This window comes from Orbicella faveolata, unplaced genomic scaffold, assembly GCF_042242905.1.
Source record: "Orbicella faveolata isolate gen_17 unplaced genomic scaffold, um_ofav_v1 contig_26, whole genome shotgun sequence".
Lineage (NCBI taxonomy): Eukaryota > Metazoa > Cnidaria > Anthozoa > Scleractinia > Merulinidae > Orbicella > Orbicella faveolata.
In genome coordinates, this window is record NW_028301554.1 from 5316996 (window position 1) to 5342822 (window position 25827).

A 25827-nucleotide genomic window follows, 5' to 3' on the forward strand; every position below is an offset into this window, starting at 1 on the left:
TGTTAAGTCAATAATTTGTTCCACTTCAGATCAACAGAGAAAAATAATGTTTTCTTTCCGGATTTATCCTTCACAACTTCCTGCTCGAACCCAAAAACACTTGAATTTAAAACGACGGAGAAAACGTTTGTTTTACAGTCAGGAACGGAAAATAAATATCTATGGCTCAAAATCGTGAGCCAAAGTCACTTGCAATTCTGTAACAGACTCCTATTAGATGAAAAGAAAAGAGCGTTCTGTTAGTTTGGGTGACTTTTTGACCTTGAAGTAAGTCAACAAAACATAGACTCGATTATTTTAAAAGATTTCAGATTTAATGTTTTGGTTGAGATTCTAGCAAAAACAAAATGGAATCGGAGGGAAATAGGAGGCGAAGAAACGGCTAATAAAGGTGGCTGGATTGATCTCTTTTACCCTTAAGGCAATGTTTTTCTCTCATTAATTACATAAGCGTCAAAACTTTTGCACTGCATTTAACCCACCTTTGACAAAATTAGCAGGCACAAATTGCATGACAAAGTTAACAGTCAGATAACATTGAAGTGATGGAAACGGAGAATTACATTTGATCTTTTAAGTTAAGTAAAAAGCCCTTGAAGTCGATCGTATCCATAGAAACGTCCTTTGAATTAAAACTGTGATTCGAATACAGGTAAAGCTTTTTTCGTTTCGTATCTAGGGCCTGCAAATATGCATATACTCTTTACGCTAACCGATTGATCATCAAAGCTTCTTGTTAGACTCCCGCTGTGACTTGGTTTCATAACAAATTAAAATAACGAATTGTTTATTTTTAATCTTACTGGGATCTTCTGTCGAGGCAGGTTGTCACCGGAGAAATAAGTTTCGGCTGGAGAGCAAACATCCTCATTAAAAGTCTTTTCCTCAGAACTGGAATTGTTCATCATGTTAAGGGTGACTATTTTATTCTTCATCTTGGCATCCCTCTCGCCAAAACCAACTGATGCAACAGATTTAGAGCAAAAAAGGGCATTTAAAACTTCAGGTAAGGCACTACCAGTTTTGATTACCTGCAAATATTATTTAAGAGTGGTGTGGTCGTCCATTCTAGGACCAGAAGTTCAGAAGAAAACGTTTCGCGAACTCGCCAACCAAGCGGCAATCTCCTCCCGCCGACTTATCCATATTACTCGCGTTCAATTACTGAGACCGGGCTTAAATCTAACCGCTCTCATTGATACAACTGATGTAAATCAAGTAACAAAACCTGCTTATTTTGACAGCTACGTGTCTAGAAATGTTGAAGAACTAAGCAAGAATTATCCCTTTCAAAGGTGTGCACGCTGTGAAAACAGGTCTGTTTTTGCATGTGTCATCTTTAATTTTCGCGCGTCAGTAGTTTGAAGATTTCTGGGATTTAGTCTCCGGTAAAGGATAGATTGATCTTCTTTAACAATATCAATTCGTCTGTTGACCATTCTAAAACTTCCTCAGTACATCACCAAACCTATCGTATTCAAAGGATTATACAAACGTCTCTGTTTTCCTTGCTGTTACGTGGCTAGTTTGAAACGTATTCAAACGACTCAGGCAAAATTGAAAAACCTAATAAAGCGTTGTTCCTCAGTATCAATAACATAGAAGCTTTGCACCTAATAATCTTCGATATATTCAGAAAATATCAGTGCAGGGAATAAGACAGAATTTTTACCGAAATATGTACTCGATCGTTTCAGCCAAAACGGTAGCAGGTTTACAAAGTGGGAAGAAATTGTGTCGGCTGGATTGAAAAGAAGAAGAAGGCTGGATTGAGAGTCTGTTTGTAGCTGTGTTTGTTTTGGTAAAGTTTTTGAATATTTGAAAACATCGTCTGCGACAGTTAAAACAGTAGACTTTGAAAGGGGACAAAAATTTAGATTATGCCGGCTTAAACGTTTCTTCATTTCCAAAGGATTATACGCTGAACTTCATTCCCGTCCATTGAGCTGGTCCGCAAAAGATAATCAATCGATCTGAAGATAAAATAGGAAAATATTTCTCTGAGAGTTTTTGATCAAGACATATTGGAATATTCGGTTGAACAAATTGCGAACAGAAATGATAAAGAACGTTTTTTTTTTCTTGTTGATTTCAGCCCCCGTTTTCTGTGGGAAGGCCTTGCTGTTGTTTGAGCCTAAAAGAATACCTTTTGTTTCTGTCACCATGACTAATGTTCATTTTATCAAACTCACTAGATTGTATGAGACCCACCTGCAAAGGCTCACACTGAACAATTAAACGTTAAAGGGCAAATTTGTAAACCATTCTGTTGGTGTTCGAACTCTTTGTTTTTCAAGTTAGACTTTGGATCCCATCTTTTTCATAGCTTACATACATACTACTCTGCCACAACCAACAGGGGGCACCCAAGAATCATTTCGGGAAACTATTTGTTCTGAAGGGGATTAATCCTCTCCGATTTTGTTAAGAGAATTGTCCCCTCGAACTTTAAGTACGTGATAAGAGAAATTTAATGCCTGTTGTTTTCAAATTGATGAAAATGTCGTTTTGAGTACCAGAAAAAGTCAGATGATTTTCGGAGAGACAATAAGAACGAAGGTTTTCAGGAGATGGACAAAAAAGCCCTTATAAATTCGAGGATGACAGAAAAAAAATGTTTAGTGCCTCGTAAAACTAATCTTCAGAGCTTTAAAGCACTCCAGATAGCCTAAAATAGCGTTCTAAAGCATTTGAGAGACAAGCGTCGTGCTTCTGATTCTCGCCTTAGCTTGTGTTTCGCCAAAGTTAAAAATAAAGAGGTAAACTACACACAAAAATGATATCTAGCACATAAAACTATAGAGCAAATTTGATTTTTGTCTTTGTTTTCTCACACAAAGTCTTGAAATTAAACTTTTTTTCCGTACTTTCTCCTAGATTCTCCATTGTACCAAAAAGAGGGTTGTTTTAGCGCCAAGACCGCAAAAACTGGAGTTTATCTTGGGACGTTCTCCTCCAATTCCTATTCGGCGGTGGACCAATGCGCTCAGGCAGCTCGAAAACAAGATTTCACGGAATTCGCCCTCTTTGAAGGCGGTCTGTGTAAAGGAGGGCATGATCTCAACGAAGAATATAACGATCAAGAAGCATCTCTAGGCCTCTGCAAGAACGATGTGGGCGGGAAAGATTTTGTGGTTCTATACTCGTTAAAACAAACAGGTAGATAATTTTACTTGTAATATCTAATATCTTCGAACACCTAAAGTAAGCGAAAGTACAGTGATGAGTGCTTTCAAGTGTGAAACAATCGTAATTTTGGACCATGCGAAGTCAGAGCATCGAATGCACTACATCCGGGCACAGGTGTACGTCACTGGGACCATAATTAAAGAAACATTTCCTCCAGTGACACAAACGGTAGTGGCTATTGCCCCCATAGATGCAATCGTTTTAAATTCGTAGAGCAAGGGGTTTGTTGTACATAAATTTACGGTATATTTAACAATTACACAATTTTTCGGCGACCAGTCCATTAAGTGTTTTGTTATACCTCCCAACTCAAAAATAGAAAAAAAATGTGAAGAAATCGCTTGCTTGACGCAGGCTGTCTCACAAATTTACCACGGTTTCAAGGAGCACGACCTGATCTCGTGCGAGTCGAAAGTTCAAGTTATTGTTTCCCTAGGGAGTTAGTGAGTTTTGTTCGCCTTAGGGAGTTAGTGAGTTTTGACCCACGACACGTGACGCGTTCTTCTCAAATCCTAAAACGTGTTTGAGTTAGGAGGTATAACAGTCACCAATGTTCACTGAGTCTGAGGTGAATAATTGTTTTAGTATAATATTCAGAGCTGAACAAAGAGGACTACAGGATAACGGACTAAAACATAAAAACACAGACGCAGTTGTTCGTTTCATCATACACGTATGCAGCCGTAGTGTTATTAAAAAACTTACATGTACATCGATTGTGAATCAATTTACCCATCGAGTTCGGCAGTAAAACTAACAAACCAGCGAAACACTACGAAAATAAATTCATCCGGTACCTTTGTTTTATCGTTGTTGACTTCATTCACAGTTGTCATCATCGTATAAAAATGAGTAGCTTTAGTCTGAATAAAAATAAATTTCGGCCAATCGATCTGACCTGCTGGCGATCAACGTAACCACTGCGTTTACGATTCTTAAATTCCTTGAATACGACGAGTTCTTGAAAGGATTTTTGGTCCAAGGGCGACAGCACTCATTTTGAAAATTCTCCATCCTTTCAAATATCCTGGATGTAGAGTGATGTCGTCCGCGGAATAAATGAAAAATTCATTCAGCAACTGTCCGCCATGTTTACTTGCTGAGATAGCAAAGGTAGCGGGGCTAGTAACCAGGCCTCGAAGATGTTATATTCACCGCCTGCCGCGTTGAATATAGCGTCATATAAGGAATCGCTTAGCCAATCAGATTGCTGGAAACTCTTTGTTCAGCTCTGAAATTATACTAAAAATTTATGTGAACTTGTGACATTTTCATTCGATTTTCTTTACACTTATGTAATCAGAGGCCTGTTTCTCGAAAGGCCCGGAAACCTTTGGAGTCCGCAAAACCATTCTTAGTTAATTTGTATCTAACAAAAGAGACCGGGTGTATACGCCTGAAACTTCTTGTATGAAGGGAACTTCCGGTCATATTAAGAATATGTGACTAAATAAAACAGCCCTGGAATCATAAGGTTTGAGATTTTGCTACGGTTTTCCAGGTGCGGAAACTTTTCGGGACCTTCGAGAAATGAGCCCCTCGGCCCGGTTGTTTGAAAGCCGGTTAACGCTGCAGGATTAAAAGTTAACCGAAGTATTAATTTTTCTTGTATAAAATGGTTTTTCACTTCTAACGTTTTGTGTAGTTTGAGATTATTCAAGCTCAACAGAAGGACAAACAATGTAACCAGAAATCCGCATTGAAAGGTTGTAACACTGAAATCAAAATTCTCGATAATCCTGCGGGTCTAAGGTTTCGAGGAAGAACAATCTAAATTGGCCTAAAAAAAACTTCGTCATATTCAATCGTTTTAAATCATTATATTTAAAATTTTAATGAGGAATAAAAAAGTCTAGTTAACCACCTTTACTTTCTTTCTGCAGAGAGTGGATGCCGTATTCAATCGTCCGACAAAGCCAACAAAAAGTGTCGAAGACAGAGACAACGGGAACTTGAACTGACCAGAAAAGATTACCAGCTCGCACAAGATAATAACGAACTTTCACGTCTCAACAAGACCCCTGCAGAAGTATACGGTATCCTTGTACGAGATGCTTTAGATCATCACTGGATTACGTTGTACAACTCTACTATATTCAAGAACTTAGGTCTCTTTTTACGGTTTAACCGTAGCAAAGAAGATGACTACATTAGAATATACAACTTCTTTATTAACAATCAACTGGCGGGGGTTTCTCAGGTAAGTTCTTTTTTTTATCATTTAGTTTTAGAGAGAAAACTAGCATCCCAGGGATCAAACCAACCCCTTAACGTCTCGCGACCTCAAGATGGCCGATAGCTAGGCGAACAAAACTATTTATCGCTTACCCAGCAATAACGTGATCATTCCAGTCTAGGCTATCACGTTTGCAAAAACCGTCTTTTTTTGGGCAATGACAAGGGAGAAAAGCAGTATCTTTCAAATTTCGATTTGATTTTACGATTGAGTCAATAAAAAGCTACCATGCGAATATATACTTTTTTACTCCAGAAGTTGCTTTCTTGTTCATTTTCAGGAAGACAAAAGATATTTTCGATTTTCTTTTCAAGACAAGGCCATTCCTTTCAGAAATCTGTCTGACCTTGCTCTTTGGAGAGACGACGAGCTGTTTACTGACCAGCGATTGGCTGGCAGCAACCCAATGGCCATTCAAAGGGTTTCTTGGGATCCAGGTAACCAAGCCTCTAATTCCTATAACCCTTCAGGACGAAAGGGCCCATGAAGGAATGAAATAACGTTAAGTCAAGGAGGAATGGAAAACATTTTAGAGGACATTTATTAAACTTATTTTTTGTAGTTTCGTATGCTAATGATATTTTCAAGTGATAGAATTTCCTTAAATTACAAACGTGACGCCAAGTCACCGCTTAACTTTGAGCGTGATTTAATCCTTTCGAAGACGGAACCCGCATATGTATCTTGTCCATTTGATTTCCATGTGTCTTTAACTTATTATCGGTGTTAAGTTAAGCTTCCCTGAACCAAACAAATTTCTTTCAACAACAAAGTCACTTTTTTTATTCGATCTTTCAGAAGTACATGGAGGAGTGGACTGGACAGAATTGAGTGGAAAATTAAATCCAAGCTTTGACTGGGAAGGAGAAATACAGGATGTTATTGGGCTAGACATTTCACTTCATAAGGTATATCGATATATAAACAATAGCCTCCATTTGGCGCGGAAATATGCTCCGAGAGCCTAGCTCGAGGAAAACTGTGAGCTTTGAGGAACAGATAATGTCCAAAGACAAATATCCGAGCATATTTTCGCGCCAAATGGAGGCTATTGCGCTTATTATCCTTCAAATATTTTTCGTAACACGCCCGGTTTTGAAAATTGTGGATTATCACTCGGATATTTCCCAGTTTTAGCTGGGGAATATTCAGTCACGTGACGCGTTTAGACCAATCGCGAGCGAGCGAAAATATTTGATGGATTATAACACTCGGATAGTCCTCAGTTTTTGTTGGGAGATATTCAGTCACGTGACGCTTTTAGACCAATCGCACGCGAGCGAAAATATTTGATGGATTATAACGTGGAGTACAAACATTCACAAATAATGAGCTCATCTGTCTATTCTAACGCCCGGGCTGCTGAGTAGTTTCAAACCGTGTAAGTAAATGTATGTATTGGCAGTCTGTGCTGTAAAAATCAGTCTGCTCAGCAGTAACCAATAATTCTGTCAATTGTCGTCCTTGCTATAAAATAAAACTTAATATAATAACGTTGACAGGCAATATCTGAGGGATTTGTTTATGTGGTGCATTATCCTCTCTATGACGGACTGGATTCACTTGGCGTCGACAGGTTTGGAAAACTAATGGATGCCTTCTCACCTATCGCCATTTTTGCATCAAAACCCAGTCGACAACAACGGCCAAACATGCTTAAACCGGTTGCCATTCAATTAAACAGCTCTTCAGGTATGACGTTTCTATTCTACTCCACTATTCTCTACTCGACTCGACTCGACTCGAATCGACTCCGCTCCGCTCCACACAATCCGACCCGACCCGACCCGACCCGACTCGACTCGACTCGACTCGACTCGACTCTACTCGACTCCTCTACTCCGCTCTACCATACTCTTCTCTGCTCTACCTTAAGTACTATTCCACTTTCTTTTGCTTTGCGTTGCTTTATTTTGCTTTACTTTTCTTTACTTACTATGCTATAGCTCACGTTATTTTACTCCATTTGCGAGTACAGCTGTCTTCAAAGTTTAAAACCAAGCTTGGTCTAAGATTTTGACGAACGGACCCACACGTTCCTGTCAAGAATAACTCTTTCAGGTTTCTTTTCACTTGCTTTCATTTAGCTTCTCCGGTGTTTACTCCAGAAGATAGTGAACTCTGGTTGATGGCTAAGCATGTCCTTCAAGGGGTAGACTACGCTCAAAACCAGATTGTGGAGCATCTTTACAAGCTCCATATGTTTATGGAGCCCGTGTGTGTATGCATGCATCGGAACCTGGCAAAATTGCACCCTCTTCATCACCTCTTAAAGCACCATTGCAGGGGACTGATTGGGACCAATTCGTTTGGGACTCCATTCCTCATGGCGGAGAACGGCTCCATAAACAGCCTCCTGACTGTTGGACGCAGTGGCTCTCAGGTAATGATGTCTAGGGCCTATCAGGAAATAAGCTGGGATGATACAGACTTCTTGGACAATATCAAGGTTGGTACAATGTAGTTGCTTACTGACTGCTACATTAGTTTCGTTTTAAACTACCACTTAAAATGTGTAGACAAGCAACCAAAACTGATCTAGTTATTTGCCCTTTATCAGTTATCAATATTCATAATTTGTTGTTATATTTAACCCCTTACGGGCTGATACCGAGGGATTCGAAACAGTTTATTTTGTTAGCCGAGAATCTTAGATTATTTAGATTCGTAGACCCCGACGTCATTTGTTACATCAGTTTATGACACAGCAACAACAATGGTGGATCGACATGGAATGGCAGTAATTAGTATATACCACAACCTCGTTCCCAGGGTCTCTCATCTTACCGCCCTCTGGAGCGAGCGAGGAGAGAGGGGGCGGTAAGATGAGAGACCCTGGGAACGAGGTTGTATAGCCGAGTACTATTCACCTCCGAGCAGCCGAAGAAAAACAAAATGGCTTCCCGTTTCAAATAAAGTTACTCTTAAATAAATAAAGTTACTCTTTGGTCCGCTAGTTATTCAGCTTGTGTGGTATATACTAAAACAATCATTCGCCTCAGTGTCGGTGAAAGTGGTGGATATTTGCCTACACTTCGGTGAATAATTGTTAATTATTATCTCTCTGGGATTTTTCAGTCTAAGTAAACTAATATTTTCTGGTTTCTTTCAGTTGAAGTTAATTTTGTACGTGGCCAAACAAACTCAAAATCCCATGACCGAGCTCCTTTAATGTCTGTGACCTTGAGATAGCCATTGAGAGCAAGCGCTGTTGGGGAAATAATTCTTGCTACGTAACAATTAGTGAAGTTGCGGTGACCTCATGGTTAGTGCGCTCGTCCCGGGATCGAGCGGTCGGGGCTCGAGGCGTGGCTGGGGACACTGTGTTGTGTTCTTGGGCAAGACACTAAACTCTCACAGTTCCTCTCTCCACCCAGGAGTACAAATGGGTACCGGCGAATTGTTGGGGAAACCTAACAAATTGCCGGGAGTGACCTGCCATGGACTAGCACCCTGTCGAGAAATACTCCTAACCGCTTCATGCTACAGAAACCGTGATAAGCTCCAGCAGCTATCAGCCAGTCGGCTCCAAGTCTTCACTTTATGTGATAATTATTCTTACCACAGTTCAGTGAAGCTCTTCTGAAATAATTTTATTTTCAAAGAAACGAGGACTTGGCGACAGGAATAAGCTTCCGTATTTTCCGTACAGGGACGATGGAGAGCTGATACATGAGGCGATATCAAATATGGTCAACGAATACGTCGACGAGTAAGTGGACAGCGACTTGTTATCATTCTATTGAGCTTAACGTAATGATGTTCTAGCCTGTTCTCGCGACGGTGCCGCAAGCTGTCGTGTGCAGACCGGTTGTGTTAAAGTGAGCCCTCACACGTCAAAAAGTATAGCGTGTGTAAATCAGAACATTTGCCAAAATATTTTCGATCACAACTTACTTATACCTGCAAACGTTTTTCGTGTCATGAGCATGAAATTTTCGAGAATTGTCCGAACATATTCGAAGATGTCCGAAGGTTTCCGAGGACTCCCCGAAGATTTCCGAAGTCGCTTCACATTTTCCAGTCCTAGTGTTCGCCAAAAATAACGTCGTGTTTAGTACTTTTTTTGAAAATAGGAGAATCCGAGGAAGTCTACAATCATCTTCGTAAACTTTTCTTTTCTTTCATTTGTTCAATTAAGTTTACATATTTTTCGAAACAGTGCCATTAAGGGTGTGATCGCGCAATATTCTCAGCTAGGCGTTACGAATTGATCGGCAAAGCGCTGGAAGGAGTGAGATCGTAATTTTTGTTCGCCAGGCTTGAGGCTCACGCCTAAGGGGTTAGAGTTGGCAGGTATAACTATGCACTAAAATGAAGCTCAATGAAGATTGTAATACCACCCAACTCAAAATACGTTTTCCGACTGGAGAATAACGTATCACGTGTCACGGTTCAAAACTTACTTACTCTCCAGGGCGAACAAAACTCATTAACTTCTTAGGGAAACAACAACTTGGACTTTCGACTCGCACATGATCAGGCTGTGCACCTTGAAACCGCGGCAACTTTGTGTGCCTGCCCGCTTCAAGAAAACATTTTTTTTAGCAGTATGTTTTATATTTGAGTTGGAAAGTATAACAAAACACTTGATGACTGGCCGCGGGTAAAACAGTGAGTTTCTTTCCCCTCGAACCACAATGTTTCAGGGTCTTGAGGATTGGACCAATTAAAACTCACTACTTCTCTTGGGGTCAGTCATTAAGTGCCTATAGTATAATAAAATGGTTATTGACTAAGTAAAGGTGTTCTGCACAAAAAAAATATCTTTTTGGATCTTTTTGCAAAAAATTTCTTCACTTTTGAGCTGGTAAAGCACTGTTTTTCTATTTGTTGTTGAAGGTATTACAATTCACACAAGGATGTTCAGGCCGACTCTGAACTCCAGAATTTTGCCAATGATGTTTCACTGGGATCTGGGAAGGTAAGATTTCTATAACACTCGATCCCTACAAGTAGCCGCGCAGATGAAAACGTGGGAGATAGGGGAGGGAAAAGCTTTCCACGTTCTTTTGCTACTTTGGTTAGCTTAGCTAAGAAGCAACGACTACAACAACAGAAAGCTAAGGAGAGAAAAAAAAAAAAGAAAGAAAGAAAGAAAAAAGAAAAGAAAAACAAAAACAAAAATGATAACGAAACTCGAAACCTCAAGTTACTGCTGGAAATATTTTTCCGATACCTTTTTAAAATAATTCTAATTTCTCGAACTCGGTTAGTCTCGAATTCCTCGCTATTTTGACCTAATTTAAACTGAAGCCAACCTCGCCATCTCCACCACTTCAGTTAGGACAGTTGTAGAGTCCACGAGGCTGCGCCAACTTTGTTATTTTAGCCTCAGCTGTTTACAACTCTGACATTTTACAGATGCATTTAATACTGTACAGGGTATGTACTTGCTGAAGTGTGTATAATTTGACTTCAGATGTGTAGAACGCAACAATTATTGATTGTTTTATCGAACTGCATCCTTTTTTTTTTTGTTTGTTTTTTTTTACAAACGTGTGCCAACCTCGTTTCATCCTGTCCTCGGACACCTTAGGGTAGCTAGCTGGGGTAGGAGTGGCACGAAGTAAGTCTTTGGTGGGTTACTTCTTGATGCCGTTCCAGCTGACTGCCTCTGGATGTCCGAGGATGACACTGTTGTTAATTTCAAACCCAATTTTTAATTTCTCTTGAGAGCTCGAGATAGAGGGGTCCAATTGTAATAATTTTTATCGGGTCATGCCATTTCTCTTTCTCTAGTCCCTATGCTCGTCTTTTAACTTAATTTAAACACGTTCGTCTCTCTCAGGTGAAAGACTTTCCTGGTAAAATAACTTCCAAATGGAGTCTAAAAAAGCACTTGACTCGCTTCATTTGGGCGACTAGTGCCCAGCACAGCGCCGTCAACTATCCTGTGGATCACAGTGGAGCTCTGACGCTCAACATGCCGAGTAAACTCTACATCGACGATAACGCGGGGGCTGGGCACTACGGCTTCAACAACCTCCCCAGGAGAGAGACATGTGGGGTAGGTACCTCCGTCCCCCACACCAGGGGATCTCCCACAGTCCCCTAATAAGCAATGTGCACGTACTTTAACTTACTTCAGTCTTAAAATTGAACTGTATGAATTGAATTACGTACGCCGAGGAGCGTGCGCCCGGACCTATCCTTTATTTCTTTTTGGATTGGATGTCCATTCAACTAGCCTTCACGAAGTTGAGAAGCTGTTAGTACCGGTGGACTATGCCCCTTTCGACGATGGATTCCCTTGTTTATCCATCAAAAAGTTTCGTTCGCGCACGATTGGTCTGAGCGTGTCACCTGACTGAATATACCCTGAATATACCAAATTGACGTCAAATTTTACGATAACAAATAGTTAAATTGTCCGCTCTCGCTCTTTGACGCATCGCATAAATTATAAAATCATGTGTCAGTCCACTTATTGACAATGAAAATTAGCCAATCAGCGCGCGAGACTCTCTGCAATTATCGTAAAATATAGAAATTGAAACTCGGAAGTGACTTTGTTAGCAATTAGTTAGCGTACTATAGTTTCTGCGTGAAAATTGTTAGTCTAGGATAGGGTAGGGTTTACTCTAGAATAGGGTTGCAAAATCAAACTAATCATGGTCCCAGCGGCACACCCCTACCCAAAGATTTACAGAGTATCCTCCCCCCCCCTGGAAAATTAGCAAACACACTCTCTCATTTCTGGTATGCGCTATTTACCACGACAACTTGTGTTATTGGTCATATCACGTAACAAGACGGGCAAGTGTGCAGCTTCGAAAACTTCTACGCTAACACGTTTTTTTTTATGTTTGTTCTAGCGTCAGGCGGCGCTATCGATGACTTTGGCAGCCATGCATTACGACTCTCTTTTTGACTTCGTTTTTCGTGTTCCGGATAAGAAAGGAAGATTGGTTGTCCAGAAGTATTACAACTACTTGCATGGTTATGTTACGTCCACCATTTCGCAAAGGAATGTGAAAAGATTCAAGGAAGGCCACTTGCCCTATCCTTATTTCCTACCAGCCTGGATTGCTAACAGTATTCACACTTAAGCATCGAAACTGCCTGCTCTAGTCTAACGGCCTATCGAAAATGGACTTGGATTCACTTGAAAAACAAAAACAAAAATACATCGGTGTTTATTCAACTTTTTTTTTTTCTCAAATTCGCTCGTGATACCTTTCAATTCCTAAAGAAGCTCGGCATTTTCATTTAGTTTCAAAGATGTATTTGGGAGCAAAAATACATTTATTATTGGTAGGTATTGTTACGTTTTGTTGAATATTATAAAAGGATATAAAAGACTTGAAAATGATCCTTTGCTGTCAAAATTCTCTGCGGGTCCTGTAGAAATCTACCTGTTTCACTTCATGTATGTTCCGTTAGTAAAAGATAGGAAAAGAAGTATTGTCTTTATACAAATTTACCAAAAAATACCTTGATATTTAATTATTTTTCTGTGTTTGTGGTACATTGGTTAACATAGCTAATTATCATCGAGAATGCTATAGGCCACATTCGTATTCTCGGTATTGGACTGGAGCTAGCTTGCAACCGAGGCTAATGCGGGAGTCTTTTCAAATGCAAATGAGCCTCCATTGCAAGCTAGTTCCAGTCCTATACATGGGGATTCAATTTATAACTGCCCATTGAATTTAATTTTAAAACAGGCAATCGTGTTGTACAAGCAGCCCCTGTATATTGACTAGCAAATCAATGTAAGATCATCGGCTGCCTTCACGCCTCCTGATATCTGCCTGCCAGTTCTTTAAGCTCCTCATCAGTGGTCAGAGCTTTATCCTGAGACAAATCTTTGTGCCCAGGTTGCAGATCCCACTCTCTCTCCAACTTGGCGTGGGCTGAACTCAGAGGGCGACCGCTCGCGGGGTTTAGATTTTCCCAGTGGCTGCGTCTTGCCCTGGAAAAATAAGGAATAAATGTTTTTGTCACTAAATGCTGAACATTTCTGTTGTTAGAACTGATTCTAATAATCAAACTGAATGTTAAGTTAGTGCAAGTCCATATTGTGTGTACCAAGACATCTTGAAATCACAAAGGATGTAACACCGTTTAGCTACAAGTTGTTACGTTTTCTTCATAATATGCATGATGAGGCCATCTTGCACAAAAACTCCCTTTCTTTTATTAACTGGCAAGTTTTACTAAAGAACCGTTTGAAACTATAAGAAAGATATTCTTCAGACACAGCTCAACAGTAAGACCTCTGGGACATACATTGTACCTTGCTCAGCATCTCACGGGTAGTGCTGCCCCAGAGAAGTCTCCTCAGTGAATGCTTCTCAATTAGGTATTGAGCTGTTTTCAGCTCTACCCCTGGGATGTAGCTTGCCTGTCCCTAAATCCTAGGGAAGTATGTTACCAGAGGGCTCCTCCCCACAATTTATGCTTCACAGTGTCAGTGGTTATCTGTCCGGCTTTCTAAGCTATACCCTTAAGATATTAGCCTACCTTGTCCTTTCCCACGGATAAGTATGCTACCGGAGGACTCTTCCCCACAATTTATGCTTAACATATCGTCAAAGGTTATTGATCTCTTTCTAAGCTATACCCCTGGGATATTAGCTTACCTTGCTCTTACCCACGGGTAAGTATGTTGTCGGAGGGCGTCTCCCCAAAAGCCGTGCTTCTCACTAGCCGGAGGCAATTTTCCACGTTCTTTTGCAAGCTGGAAAACATAGAAGTAGCTAGTGTTAACTTTGGTTATGTCAGTCAAAATCTTCATATTTATAGGCACTCAGTTATATAAGATTCAAGCTTGACTCATTGCAGTAAAATATAGAACACTCATGGCAGAAAGTGATGTTTTCTATACCTCCTCTGCTATGGCCCTGACATGATAGGGCTCGAATCCACAGCATGCTCCAATGTATCTTATTCCCATATCGTAAGCCTCGCGTGCGTACTTTTGAACGTCCCAGCGACTCATCAGACGAGATTCAAGAGCTGAAATGGGAAATATGACTCACAAGAACGTAAAGTAACGTAACGTAACGTGACGTAATGTAACGTAACGTACCATAACGTAACGTTTAAACAGTACCGTGAACTAGCGGTATTTATAAGTACAAGATGAAATTCTGTTGTTAAGGTATGTATCTGCTATTAGCATTGCGGAAGGCTTAGAAATCGTTAATCTGGTATTATTACTGCCTTTCATAAGAACATCCTTGAAAAACAAAAAGTTCAGAGTTTAAATCCACATTGCTGATAGACGCGGTGGTCTCAGGATCGAGTGGTCCTGGTTCGAGCCCTGGCCGAGGTCACTGAGTTGTGTTCTTGGGCAAGACACTGTTACAGTTCTTGTCTCCAGCCAGGGGTAAAAATGGGTACCGGCGAATGCAATGCTGGGCCAACCATGGGATGGACTAGCATCCCATCCATGGGGGAGGGAGGGGGGGGGGGGGGAAGTAGAAATACCTTCATCGCTTCCAGCCACTACATGTAACATGACATGACACCACGTTACGGTACGCTACGTTGCGTTACGTTACACTATATTACATATAAACTAATTATAAACGGTCATACCATACCAAACGGGAATTCAGGGACGCCAGACAATCCAATACGGTCATATGTCAGCTCGGGAGTATGATAACAGATAGGCTGTATTATGAGATGGCGATTGAGACCTTCTTTTTCCAATGCAGCCTTCATTTCTTTCACGACAGCTAGACAAATGCTGGGATCAAAACAGCAATTCACTCCCACAATATCAGCGCCTGGAAAAACAAACCAAACAAAAAAGGAAAAGAAATTCTATTTCTTGTATAGTTCTATAGTTTTTTTTTTTAAGTTTTTGTTTTTTTATTTGCAATAACACAAGGGAATACAATGCTTACGATACAATTACGAACGGTACACTATTTAGACTACTTACAGCACTAGCTCTATTTACATGATATTGCACTAATTATTTACACTATTCAAATTACAATATCTACACGACTTACAGTACACTACCAACAACTACAGTGACGACAAGGGGCAAAGAAAAAAGATGAAGAAAAATAGATAATTATCATTACAACTTGAGGTTGTACTATAGAGACATCAAAAACAGACCAAAGGCATGTGGTATATTGTAGATAAAATGAGTTATGCACCTGACAGGAGATTAGCAACTAAATTACAATTGACTTAATTACAAGATTTAATCAAGCTTTCAGACCTAAATTATTTACTTATTCAAGTTTTCAGAAAACATCATAAGTTTATTGAAAAAAAAGAAAATCAAAAACAAAAAGAAAATCGAAACCAACCCTACTGTCTAGCAAGCAGATATGTCAAGTTTCTGCTCTTTGATTGGCCGAGAACTGTTAGAAAACCAACAGAAAACATGACGTCACATTCTCAGTTAGGAATTCAAGTTGGGTGCTAGAGACTTTTCACGAGCGGTTTCAGGATTCGCTCAAGTCTACCTAATGACCCGAAGCATCCCGTTGCACGCGAGAGAATTAAGCTCTGGTACTCAGGGTACGATTGTAGAGATCTGAGCTCCGATTACCCACACGTACCCGCGCGAGCAACCCGCACAGCACATTTTCCAGGCAGAACTCCATTCATATGCTCCAGCGAGGCTGACAGACAGACACACAGCGACTGGTTTACCTGTGGCCTTCATCACCTCTGTGGCCCATTCGGCTCGCTCGGCATATCTGAACAGCTGAAAAATCAGGAAAGTTAAGCCGTGAAAAGGGGGAGGGGGGGGGGGGCGGGGGTGGAAGAACTCCCTTATATGGGCTACGTAGGTATTTGCAGGTCTCAAGTCGGGTGTAGTTTTAACACTCCAGTCTTGAATTGGGTATGTTTTCCTACCAGATAAAAGCATGTAAACATTACCCTTAAACAATGGTCTAAAACACGGTATTGATTTAAGACTCAGGTCTCAGTTAATAGCTAGGGTATCAAAAAGGACGTTTGTTGTGCTTTTCGATTGATTGATTGATGGCATAGAGGTTTTCAGCTGAAACAAAACGTAATAAAATGGTAGATTATCAAAGCACCTGCAAAATCGAAAACACAGAATCCGGTTTCGATTCCTTCCCCACTCTATACCCCCCACCCCCCTCAACCCTCTCACCCTGACAAAAAATAATGGTTGTTGAATTACTCCCGAAATATAACATCTACAGTACGGCGTATTTACCTCCCCTATTAGAAAATCGACATCATTTTTCACAAAAATGTCGGTTTGCTTTTTGAATTCTTTCTGAACTGCCTCCTTTCCAAGTCCCTTTAGATAAGCAGGCACTTGTGAAATGTTTCCAGCTACGAGGGCGTCTCCTTTGCTGGCTACTTCTTTGGCAAGATCACAGGCAGCCTGGTTAATGGCCTCATACTACAAAGACGTAATAACAAGGAATTACATTATGAGCTCCAGATTTCTACAAGGTGCTTATATAATAAGTAAAATCATTCTTGCATTTTGATTGGTTCTTTATCAGAGAACACATGTATCATGTATAGATGACGTCAGTAACATTTTTTGTTTCTTTGTTTGCTTAAGTTAAGCCCGAGTTTTCCATGAGCGAAGCCAAGTTGACTATCTCTCGTACGAAACGAGGGCGAGTGCTCCCATGACTTTTTTGGTAGACACTCTTAAAGGGGCTCTGTCACGGTTTGTGCATATTGAAAAATTAAGCCTCAATTTTTCAAATTCGTCGTTTGTAATCCGTGTAAATCTTCTCCATCCTTAGCCATCCTCGTTCCTTTATGGTTTATCATTATCTCTTTGGTGTTTTCTATCTTATTAAACTGTTATTTTTAGGTTTCCTACCATTTAAAGGTAATCTTGTATGTGGCCAAAATAATTCAAAATAGCGTGACTGAGCCCCTTTAAAGATTGCAGTACAAAACCTTTTTGTGTATTTTTAAGCGAATAGAAAACGACGAGAGAACCAATCAGATTCGCGGGTTTCCAATGGAACATAGCGGAGTGGCTACTTATAAAACACAGATAGATTCCATGTTGCTGTGCGTATGTTCAATAATAGATCACAGGTGACGTCAAAATATGGTAAAAACAAAAAAGTGGCACACGGGACAACAGCCGAGTGTGTCACTTATGTTTACATACGCTGATTGGTGCATTAAAATTTTAATGGTTTTCAGTCGCATAACAGTCAATTTCCTTTCTTTAGTGTTCTATCGTATAAATTATCCAATAATATTTCTAAATCTTTTTTGAAACATCGGAGAAACGAGAAAACCTTGGCATTATCTGGGAGACCTACCAGCCACTATATACTAATGGTGTTAATGCACGATGGCTCAGCCAATCAGATTACATTCAGCCGTTTGAGTTAGCATAGCCTATACTATTTAAAATCTTGTCTTCTTTTTATAATATATTACCCCTATGTTTCCCGCTGTATGCCCACGATTCGTTAGCTTGTCTTCGCTGGCATAAAAAGTGAATGTCTGCATCACATCAGCTCCTGCTCTAAGAAATTCGGTGTGAAGCTGTCGTACTGCAAAGACAGAGAAACTCACGCTGTAAAGGAAGTGGTGCGTGACTTTCCTGTTGTTACATGGGGCTCTTATATGTCACGCAGGTTCATTAGCTTTCATTGCGTGACTGGCGCTGAGGATGTATAAAAGGGCAGAGGGCGCTTAGGGCGGTATATTAATTACTACTTAAAAAAGGTAACGATGGCTGAAACTTAGAGCAATACTCTATAAATTTGCAGCGCTTGCCCGTAGATATGCTTTCCGTTTGCTTGGAAATTGAAAAAGACGTGAGTAATTAGCTTTGCTCTTCGCTGGAGATTTTCAGACTTATCGGAACATTTCTTCTAAATACGATTATGGGTGCAAGAAAGCCATTGAAGTGCCTGACTTACATAACTCAAAACGCCCGCAAACGCGAATCAATTCTCGGCTCAAACCTTTTAGAAAACTCGACAGCTGCAGGTCGCATTTGCTGTGTAGCAATTCGCAAGTAAACACGCCTTACAAGTTGTATACATTAGGCAGCTACACCTGTACCTTCGCTTTCCCGAACGACCGATTTCACGGACCAATTCCTGTTCCTCTTGAAGCGGTTAGATTCAAGAAATAAATACAGTCATTAGTAGTTATTTCACTGACCGGCTTGTGGTGCTCTACTGTGGCCTCCGGTGTCCAAGGGCCAGCTTTGACATACCCCCGTCGCTCCATGCAGTACAGAAACCCTCCATCGCCAATAACGACCTCATCAGCATCCAACCTCTCGAGGATTCCGCGTTTCTGCAAAGAATAACCTCATCAATTCAGACGCACAATTTGCACTGAAGAAGACATATACTGAAAATAAATAGATAGAAATTTTAGGGTTTGAATCATACCTTACTGCCAGACATGTTTAACTTTAAACTAAAGTTTTGAGGTTGCGAAAATTTGCATGGATAGTTTTGAGGTGGTCTTGATATCAACAGGACGTAACACATCGATAATTACGATACTCGATCAAAATCGATCAAAATCGAGGGCCAGGTTCTTTTTAATTATCGATTTTGATCGATTATATCGGGGACTGAGGAAAAGCAACTGCGAACTAACCTAAGACGTTCGGTAGGGCAGCGGTTAGCGACACATTCACGCCTGCAGCATAATCTGGCATAATGCATCTGAACCTGTGCAACAAAGCAGACACAACACAAGCATAAAAAGAATAATAACAAGTTTTGAAGCAGCCCAATAGAATCAATGTACCTGTATGAAAAAAAGAAAGAAAGAAAGAAATTTAAATGACGCGGATAGACCCTCCCAGTATCCTCTCCTTTTCATATGGTGCCTCGCTCGCGCCCGATATGTACAGTATTTTTCATTCGAATGCAAACTGTTTTGGCTGCTCCACGCTATGGTATAGCAGTATAAGTAACCTCGGCTATGAAACTGATATAGGTGCACTAGCACGGTGGACCAACGACTACATTTTCGTAACATAATGAATGGATCTGTTTTTAATGAAAATTATATTTTTGCCGAGAATCATGGCTTACGCCTGCTTACGAAATGTGTTTCCTAAGCTAGAGTTTTACGCTCGAGGTCACCAATGTAAGGTAAGAAGCGACGGTTAACAAGCTAAGCCTGTAGTAAGTCAGTGTCCCCTATTCGTGACTGGTATACAGTATTCCTAATGCCTTGATATCAGTGACACTCTCGACACTATGTTTCGATCAAATTTATCAAATTGGCTTCCTGAGTATATATTATTAGCGGTTTTGTAGCGGTATCCCGACAGTTTCTCAAAATCGATACACGGCACGAAAAATCGCCTTTACCGAGCGTCAAATGTGTGGTTAAAGGTTTTGTAAAGGCTGCCTTTGCACGCTTTTGACGATCTTTGACGCGAATCAAAGATCATCTTTGAATAAACCTTTGCCATCAAAATCAAAGGCATGAAAGGCCGTTTTTACTCACCTGTGAACGCCTCTGTTTTTTGGCTAGGTAAAGGTGATCCTTTGATACGCCTTTGCGCACTGTCAAAGGTGGGTCAAAAGAGTAATCAAATATTTCTGCGATTCAAGTCAAAGGTTTGCTAATGATGTGGTCGAAGATGCCTGTGACGCAGGCCAAAGGTTTGTCAAAGGTGCTCCGCGCGTTCCGCGCTCTCGCGCCTCGCCCGATCCACATCTTATACGCTTTTTTCTGCTTGCTACACGAGCTTTGTAGTTCCGCATACGAAAGATGCAATCATATCCGTACTCTTGTTTTATGTCTGACAAGTTTTGAAGAATATATCAACTTTAATAAGGTTATTTTGTACCAAAACTCTTGACAAACGTTAACAGAAAAGAGGCCCGGAAAGATCGATCATTGCACCTGATTTTAGGAAAATAGATATACTGAACTTCATCTCAGTTTTAATTTTTTTTTTCCCGTTTTTATCAAGAGCTAATACCTTCAAGTACCTTACGTAAATGTTTTGGGCTTCAGGTTTCAAAAAGCCACGTTACAGGCTTGGTTTCAAAGTACACGTAATGCGACTGATCATAAGGAAAACATTGTTCTGTCTATCGTAAAAACAACAGTCAACAAATCTTCCATGGTACAAAGCGCATTTATCTAACATTGAAGTACTATGGCTAAATTCTCAGTTCCTTAAATTTACTCGACCAGAATAGACAATAGGGAGGATAACCGCAAAATTTCGGCAAACTTCGCACAAAAGTCAACTAGTGTATAAGCGTTCTTTCCAAATGGCACGTACAGTCCGTTGCATGGAACTCCTAATGTTTTGGCAATTCTCCTTTTCTGCTGCTTGCATTTGCTCATTCTTGCATTATAAGTGGAATGGAATATGGTGTTTTCCACTTCTCTCTCATCAAAGTGGTTAAACTGCCTTGTTGGGGGTCAATGCCAACTGAATCCCCATGCTTTCTAAGGAAGACACAATTAAAAATTTTGACAAAGTCTAAGGCGTTGACGAAATTAATCAATGCATCTTCACTGGATAAGTCCATCCTGTCAACCAAATCTTGTCCGCATTTGTCTAAACAGAAGCAAACAGACAAAAACGTTGGAAATGAATATTACGGATGAATCTTGGCATACTATTCCTTAAAGGTTACCTATAGTTTTTGCTAATATCACATTAATAAAACGTGACCAATCAGATCATTACTCCTCCTCCGAATAGTTTGTGCTTCAGTCAATAGCAAATGTGTATTTAATTTTACCAGGCTCCTGATTTTACCGCAGATTTGGAATTTTAATCTTAAACTCAGTTCACTAACAAAAGAACGGTGAAAATAGTCTTGTCTGTAGTCCATAAACATACTTTTGCTCACGTGGTTGGTCTAAACGCATCACGTGACTGAATATGCCCCAGGCAAAACTGGGCAAAATATGAGTAATATTCCTCATTTTCAAAAGATCCAGCGTATTGCGTAATATATTTGACTGAGGATAATAAACACAGTAGCTCCATACTTTGACTTTAAAAATATGTAAGGATATATGTCTTTGGCACTATGTGCTCCTCAAAGCTCACGATTTTCCTTGAGCTTTGCTCTAAGAAAACTGTTTGCTTCTGGGAACTGATACTGTCTGTGGACAAATATTTTCATCAGAGTGCACAACCCTTTTCAGAGAAACAGACATCTCACAACAAAGACCTTTTATGGTTGCAAAATAGCTATCTAAACAACCAACAAATCTGACATAAACTGTGACAAGAAATGAGGAATACACACACCTTTGGGAATATTGCTGTTCCTGTGTAATTTCCACAGATCTCTTCATGATCAGTAGTGTTATCTTTTTCCTTATTTTCCTTGTAGATCATATGTGAAAAGGAGCATATAAACATATTAAAATAATTGCACATTTGATTAGTAAACAGTCGGCAACTACTTGTACACTTTTTTCCACTGAAAAAAATTCCTGAAATTAAATAATTTAACATCAGACATGCCTGCATGGAGTCGCATAGCTGTTGTATTCATCAAAACAAAAATCCAGTCCAAGATGATGAATACAACCAGTATGATTCCCAGCAGCTGCATCTCATAGAGGGAAATGGCCATTATCCAGCCAAATTTGTCAACAAAATTTTAAATTGAGTAAAAGCAAATAAAGGTCTTTGCCAATTTACTTTTACTAAGTTATCATCAAATCCTCTATGCCTTAAATTCTCTACTGATCCCATCAATAGTTATGAATTAATCATATTAATTTTGCTTGAAAAAATTTGGTTTGAAACCTGATGGCCAAACCAAAACAGTTGATATTGCAGACAACCACTCAAAATTTAGATTCAAAACTCAGCTTTTACCAATCAAAAACCACCATTTCCTGAGACTGGTTTGCAACATTCTGCAACTTTGATTCATTTACCAAAAAGATTCCCATCCCTTGCATGTTTTCAATAACGTTTTAATTTCTTAATTTTCATCCAGGTGAACCAGTTGATGTATTTGTCCCATAAGAAAGACAACATTTCCTCAGTTGTCCTTAAATGAACCAAAAAGAAACATTTGTTTTACAGAGTGAGACTACAATAACAATGATCAATTAAAATAATATTTATAAATTATAGCCAGGTTTTTAAAATCTATTTATATACTTTTTTGGCTGGAAAAAAGATATAAAAATTTGTGGCTGAAGAAATTATAAGATGGTCTATGCTGCAAAATATAGAAATAACAAACGAATATTCCAGCCTTTTACTTACCAAAATGTTCTGACCTTTGCACGCACACTTTGGAACACTGCATGATTAAACTGCATCTGAGTTGACTATGAACTACAGAGTTGTATATTGTATCCTCTCCTAATTTATTCTGTTAATATCTTCAGTTCTTGTAGAATGGCTAGCTGAAGGATAAGAACAACATTCAAAAGCAAATTTCCACGAGTCAGATTTTAATTGGCATTTAATTGTCTACTGCTCAAAAGACCAAGACATGAAACTCTAAAACTATTGGTACTGTCCAGAGAGGTCAGATAATAATATTATTACGAGGTCAGCTTTATAATTTGCAACTAATGGCAAGTTTGATTTTTATCAAACATTGTTACAATTTCACCTACTAAAGATAAGCTGGATTATATGTACCAAAGGCATCTGTGGTCGTGTCGATTGATACCCTTGATCGATACTCTCAATTGACACTCGATCAACACCCGAGCGATACTCAATCGATACTCCATTGACACCTCGGTTGAAACTCAATCTACATTTCTATTACTCAGTTTTGCAAATGTCACAGGGGAGAGTCCCCTATACCTCTTCTGAAAACAATTTCACGCATATGTAATTGGCCTTTTCACGCATCACATAAAATTCGAAAAACAGCTTCACGTTGACAGAAAAAAGCAAGCAATCATGTTTCACGTAAAAATGCAAAGGCTAAATCATGTGTCACATAAAATACAAATTCTGTCCATGTTCGCAAAACATACAGAACCCTCCATTTTGATGCATCAAAATGCCGTGTCTGACACATCGTGACAGACTAGATTCTAGGCCCTCCTGGTTCACTGTCGCTGTGGTTAGTTCTCAGTCCTCCAGCCGCAAGCGTGTCGAATGGGCAGGTTTTACATCTAGTTTGGTGTAGTTTACGAGCTTTAATGACGCTTAAATCTCCAAAAGAAGTGAAAAATTATTCCTGCAAAAGTAGTTGGTTCACAAATCACGTGTAAGTAAATGCATAATGCACGCATCATGAAAACATCGAAAACCAGTTTCCCGAGGAAGGAAAAATATAGATTCGCGAATCACGGAAAAAATAAATCCTCATTCACGCTTCACGCAAAGCAAAAAATGCTTATTCAAGCATCACGGAAAAAGTATAGGGGACCCTCACGGGGTAGGTACATTTGATCACGTGGTATGACACCATTCTTGGCCCAGGAGACAGTTAAAAATGTCAAATGCCTGGCAGGTTCCGGGGGGGGGGGGGGGGGTTGGACAGGAGATAGTAGAGTTCCAAATGACTGATCCATAAGCCTGATACAACAAATATCAAAACAAGTTTTTACTACAATTCCTACTGGTCTCGTAATCTGATTGTCATCACAGGGGTCAAAATTTGTTGTGGACTCACTTGACTGCGCTTTGTGAGTCCACAACATTTTGACCACTGTGACGATGCGTACCATTGTCAATAAGAGTACAGACCACGCTAAACCACATTCGATTTGTTAAATTCAAACCAGTGAAGTCATTTATCAACATCAGTGAACAAACATCATCATAATTTCAACTGTGGCAACAGAGCTTTTTTTCAATAGAATGGTAACTAGAGACAAAAGCACAAACTTATCCATAGATTAAATTTTAAGAGTCAACAACAACTCTTTCAATGGTATAATGAATATAATGATTAAGTCAGGTCGAGATGGATTGTCATGCGTGGCTGACTGAGTTTTTCCTTCAATGCAAATTTCCTTTATATACTTTTTTCTTCTATCCAAAATCTATTACATATGCTTAGCTTTCCAATAATACAAATTACAATTCTCACAAAAAATCTTATGTAATGATAAGGAATGTCGTCAATTTCACATTTCACGTCAAAGACGTCGATTTCACTTCGCATCTTACATGTAAAGTCACTGCGTATTTTACAAGAGTCCACGTAGTCCGTAAGTGTAAAGAAACCTGGCAAACACGTACGAGCATGGGCAAAAAGTATCCAAATTTTATGAGTAAAAACACAGACTTGTGAGGCGGAAAGCATTCGCCCGATTTAAACACACCATTGAAAACTCGTCAGTTTCTGTGATACCAGAACTCCCTCCGTATTGAACCGCCAGTAAAATAAAAATGGAGACAAATCAGATCAAAAGCATTATACTGGGGATTTATTTAAGCCACCAATTCAATTCTGAGAGCAATATACAATTAAAAATAAACTTCCTCTTCCGCTAACTGCGTCCATTGCAATTATACTGCAAAATGTACCTTCCATCTTGGTGACCTACTCCGGCTGTTCTCGGCAGCAAACACATTCTCTTTGCGTCGGCATGGTTGCACATCTCTCACAAGTACACCACAGAGCATTTTCCAACCAATCGTTCCATTCAACTTGATTATTATCATCCCCGGAATCACTAGCACGTTCTAGCTTCAAGCGCAGCCATACTTAAGCTCAAAGGAAGAAACACATTCTCGGACGGAATGACGTCACGGATATGCGGCCTGGCCTTCAAGATCCTTTCAAAATGGCGGCTCCCGGGGCACAAGCAACCCAAGCTCTCAATGTTATCCTTTTTTTTCTACTTCTATGCGAACGTTCAGCCTAACGTGACATATGGCATATACTATTACATAACGACCGAATTTGACTACGCGAAACGTGACTCTGGCCTTGCAGCATATGGAGGTGTTGTGTTACAACGGTTTGAATTTATAAAGGTTTGTATGAGAATGCAACGGCTTTGCTTGAAAAGTCAATTATTCTTATATTTTGTGAATAAAATCTACTTACCCTGTTGCTGTGTTGTATTCTTTGCTGTTTGCCAGCTCCTCAGGCCGATCTAACGCGATTTCAAAATTCGGTCTTTATGTAATAGTATATGCCATATGTCACGTTAGGCTGAACGTTCGCACAAAAGTGAAAAAAAAAAAAAGATAACATTGAGAGCTTGGGTTGCCTGTGCCCGGGGTCGAAGTTTTCACTTCTTTTTCATTAGGATCGCATCCACTTCAGGAGCTAAAACAACGGTGAGTAACTCAACTCAATGTGAACTTTTTATTGGTGATGGAAAAAAATATACGGTTTTTGGAGTGACCTTCTCCTTTAGCAAATTTAAAAACCCTTTGTCCATCTGTAGAAGGCGCTTTTGTGCCAAGTGAATCGCGAATCAACAAGTTTACGGTTTTACCGGTTCACCGCTCACACACACAACAGGTCAGCTGTTCGTGTTTTTCCTGCTCAAACTCCTGT

General features: G+C 39.8%; 3 protein-coding genes across 4 annotated transcripts; 1 reads left to right on the forward strand and 2 right to left on the reverse strand.

Moving 5' to 3' along the window:
- Nucleotides 1-837: 837 nt before the first annotated feature.
- Nucleotides 838-12740, forward strand: LOC110062841 (polyunsaturated fatty acid 5-lipoxygenase-like). Its single transcript, XM_020769784.2, has 11 exons — nt 838-1006; nt 2878-3159; nt 5073-5389; nt 5706-5862; nt 6224-6333; nt 6928-7117; nt 7513-7874; nt 9031-9137; nt 10268-10349; nt 11217-11435; nt 12244-12740. The coding sequence occupies exons 1-11, from the start codon at nt 907-909 to the stop codon at nt 12475-12477; spliced, it is 2160 nt and encodes a 719-aa protein (XP_020625443.2). The 5' UTR covers nt 838-906; the 3' UTR covers nt 12478-12740.
- LOC110062842 (betaine--homocysteine S-methyltransferase 1-like) lies at nt 12534-16108 on the reverse strand. 2 transcript variants are annotated; one of them, XM_089295494.1, is made up of 5 exons: nt 15964-16108; nt 14980-15168; nt 14259-14389; nt 14014-14111; nt 12534-13343 (listed from the first exon to the last, which is right to left on the reverse strand). In XM_089295494.1, exons 1-5 carry the CDS (start codon nt 16010-16012, stop codon nt 13163-13165), a joined length of 648 nt encoding a protein of 215 aa, XP_089151620.1. In that variant the 5' UTR covers nt 16013-16108; the 3' UTR covers nt 12534-13162. The 2 variants fall into 2 exon arrangements, with proteins under 2 accessions (XP_089151620.1, XP_089151621.1); XM_089295495.1 differs by having other exon boundaries at nt 15709-16101.
- Nucleotides 16109-16141: 33 nt separating this feature from the next.
- On the reverse strand, nt 16142-25502 carry LOC149107786 (betaine--homocysteine S-methyltransferase 1-like). The gene is made up of 6 exons (XM_089295496.1): nt 22608-25502; nt 21630-21707; nt 18775-20924; nt 18539-18676; nt 17804-17919; nt 16142-16787 (listed from the first exon to the last, which is right to left on the reverse strand). Exons 3-5 carry the CDS (start codon nt 18874-18876, stop codon nt 17875-17877), a joined length of 285 nt encoding a protein of 94 aa, XP_089151622.1. The 5' UTR covers nt 18877-20924; nt 21630-21707; nt 22608-25502; the 3' UTR covers nt 16142-16787; nt 17804-17874.
- Between the last annotated feature and the right edge of the window lie 325 nt (nt 25503-25827).

Excerpts from the sequence above, each read along its gene's own strand:
- LOC110062841 (XM_020769784.2), top strand. The coding sequence starts at position 907 with ATGTTAAGGGTGACTATTTTATTCTTCATCTTGGCATCCCTCTCGCCA. Across the intron at positions 5,863-6,223 it reads AAGGGTTTCTTGGGATCCAG|AAGTACATGGAGGAGTGGAC; the intron begins GTAACCAAGCCT and ends TCGATCTTTCAG. Across the intron at positions 7,875-9,030 it reads ACTTCTTGGACAATATCAAG|AAACGAGGACTTGGCGACAG; the intron begins GTTGGTACAATG and ends TTATTTTCAAAG.
- LOC149107786 (XM_089295496.1), bottom strand. The coding sequence starts at position 18,876 with ATGTGTTACGTCCTGTTGATATCAAGACCACCTCAAAACTATCCATGC. Across the intron at positions 18,677-18,774 it reads TAAACATGTCTGGCAGTAAG|AAACGCGGAATCCTCGAGAG; the intron begins GTATGATTCAAA and ends TATTCTTTGCAG. Across the intron at positions 17,920-18,538 it reads CAGTAGAGCACCACAAGCCG|TACGACAGCTTCACACCGAA; the intron begins GTCAGTGAAATA and ends CTGTCTTTGCAG.
- LOC110062842 (XM_089295494.1), bottom strand. The coding sequence starts at position 16,012 with ATGAATGGAGTTCTGCCTGGAAAATGTGCTGTGCGGGTTGCTCGCGCG. Across the intron at positions 15,169-15,963 it reads TGTGCGGGTTGCTCGCGCGG|GCGCTGATATTGTGGGAGTG; the intron begins GTACGTGTGGGT and ends TTGTTTTTCCAG. Across the intron at positions 14,112-14,258 it reads TCAGGGCCATAGCAGAGGAG|CTTGCAAAAGAACGTGGAAA; the intron begins GTATAGAAAACA and ends TATGTTTTCCAG.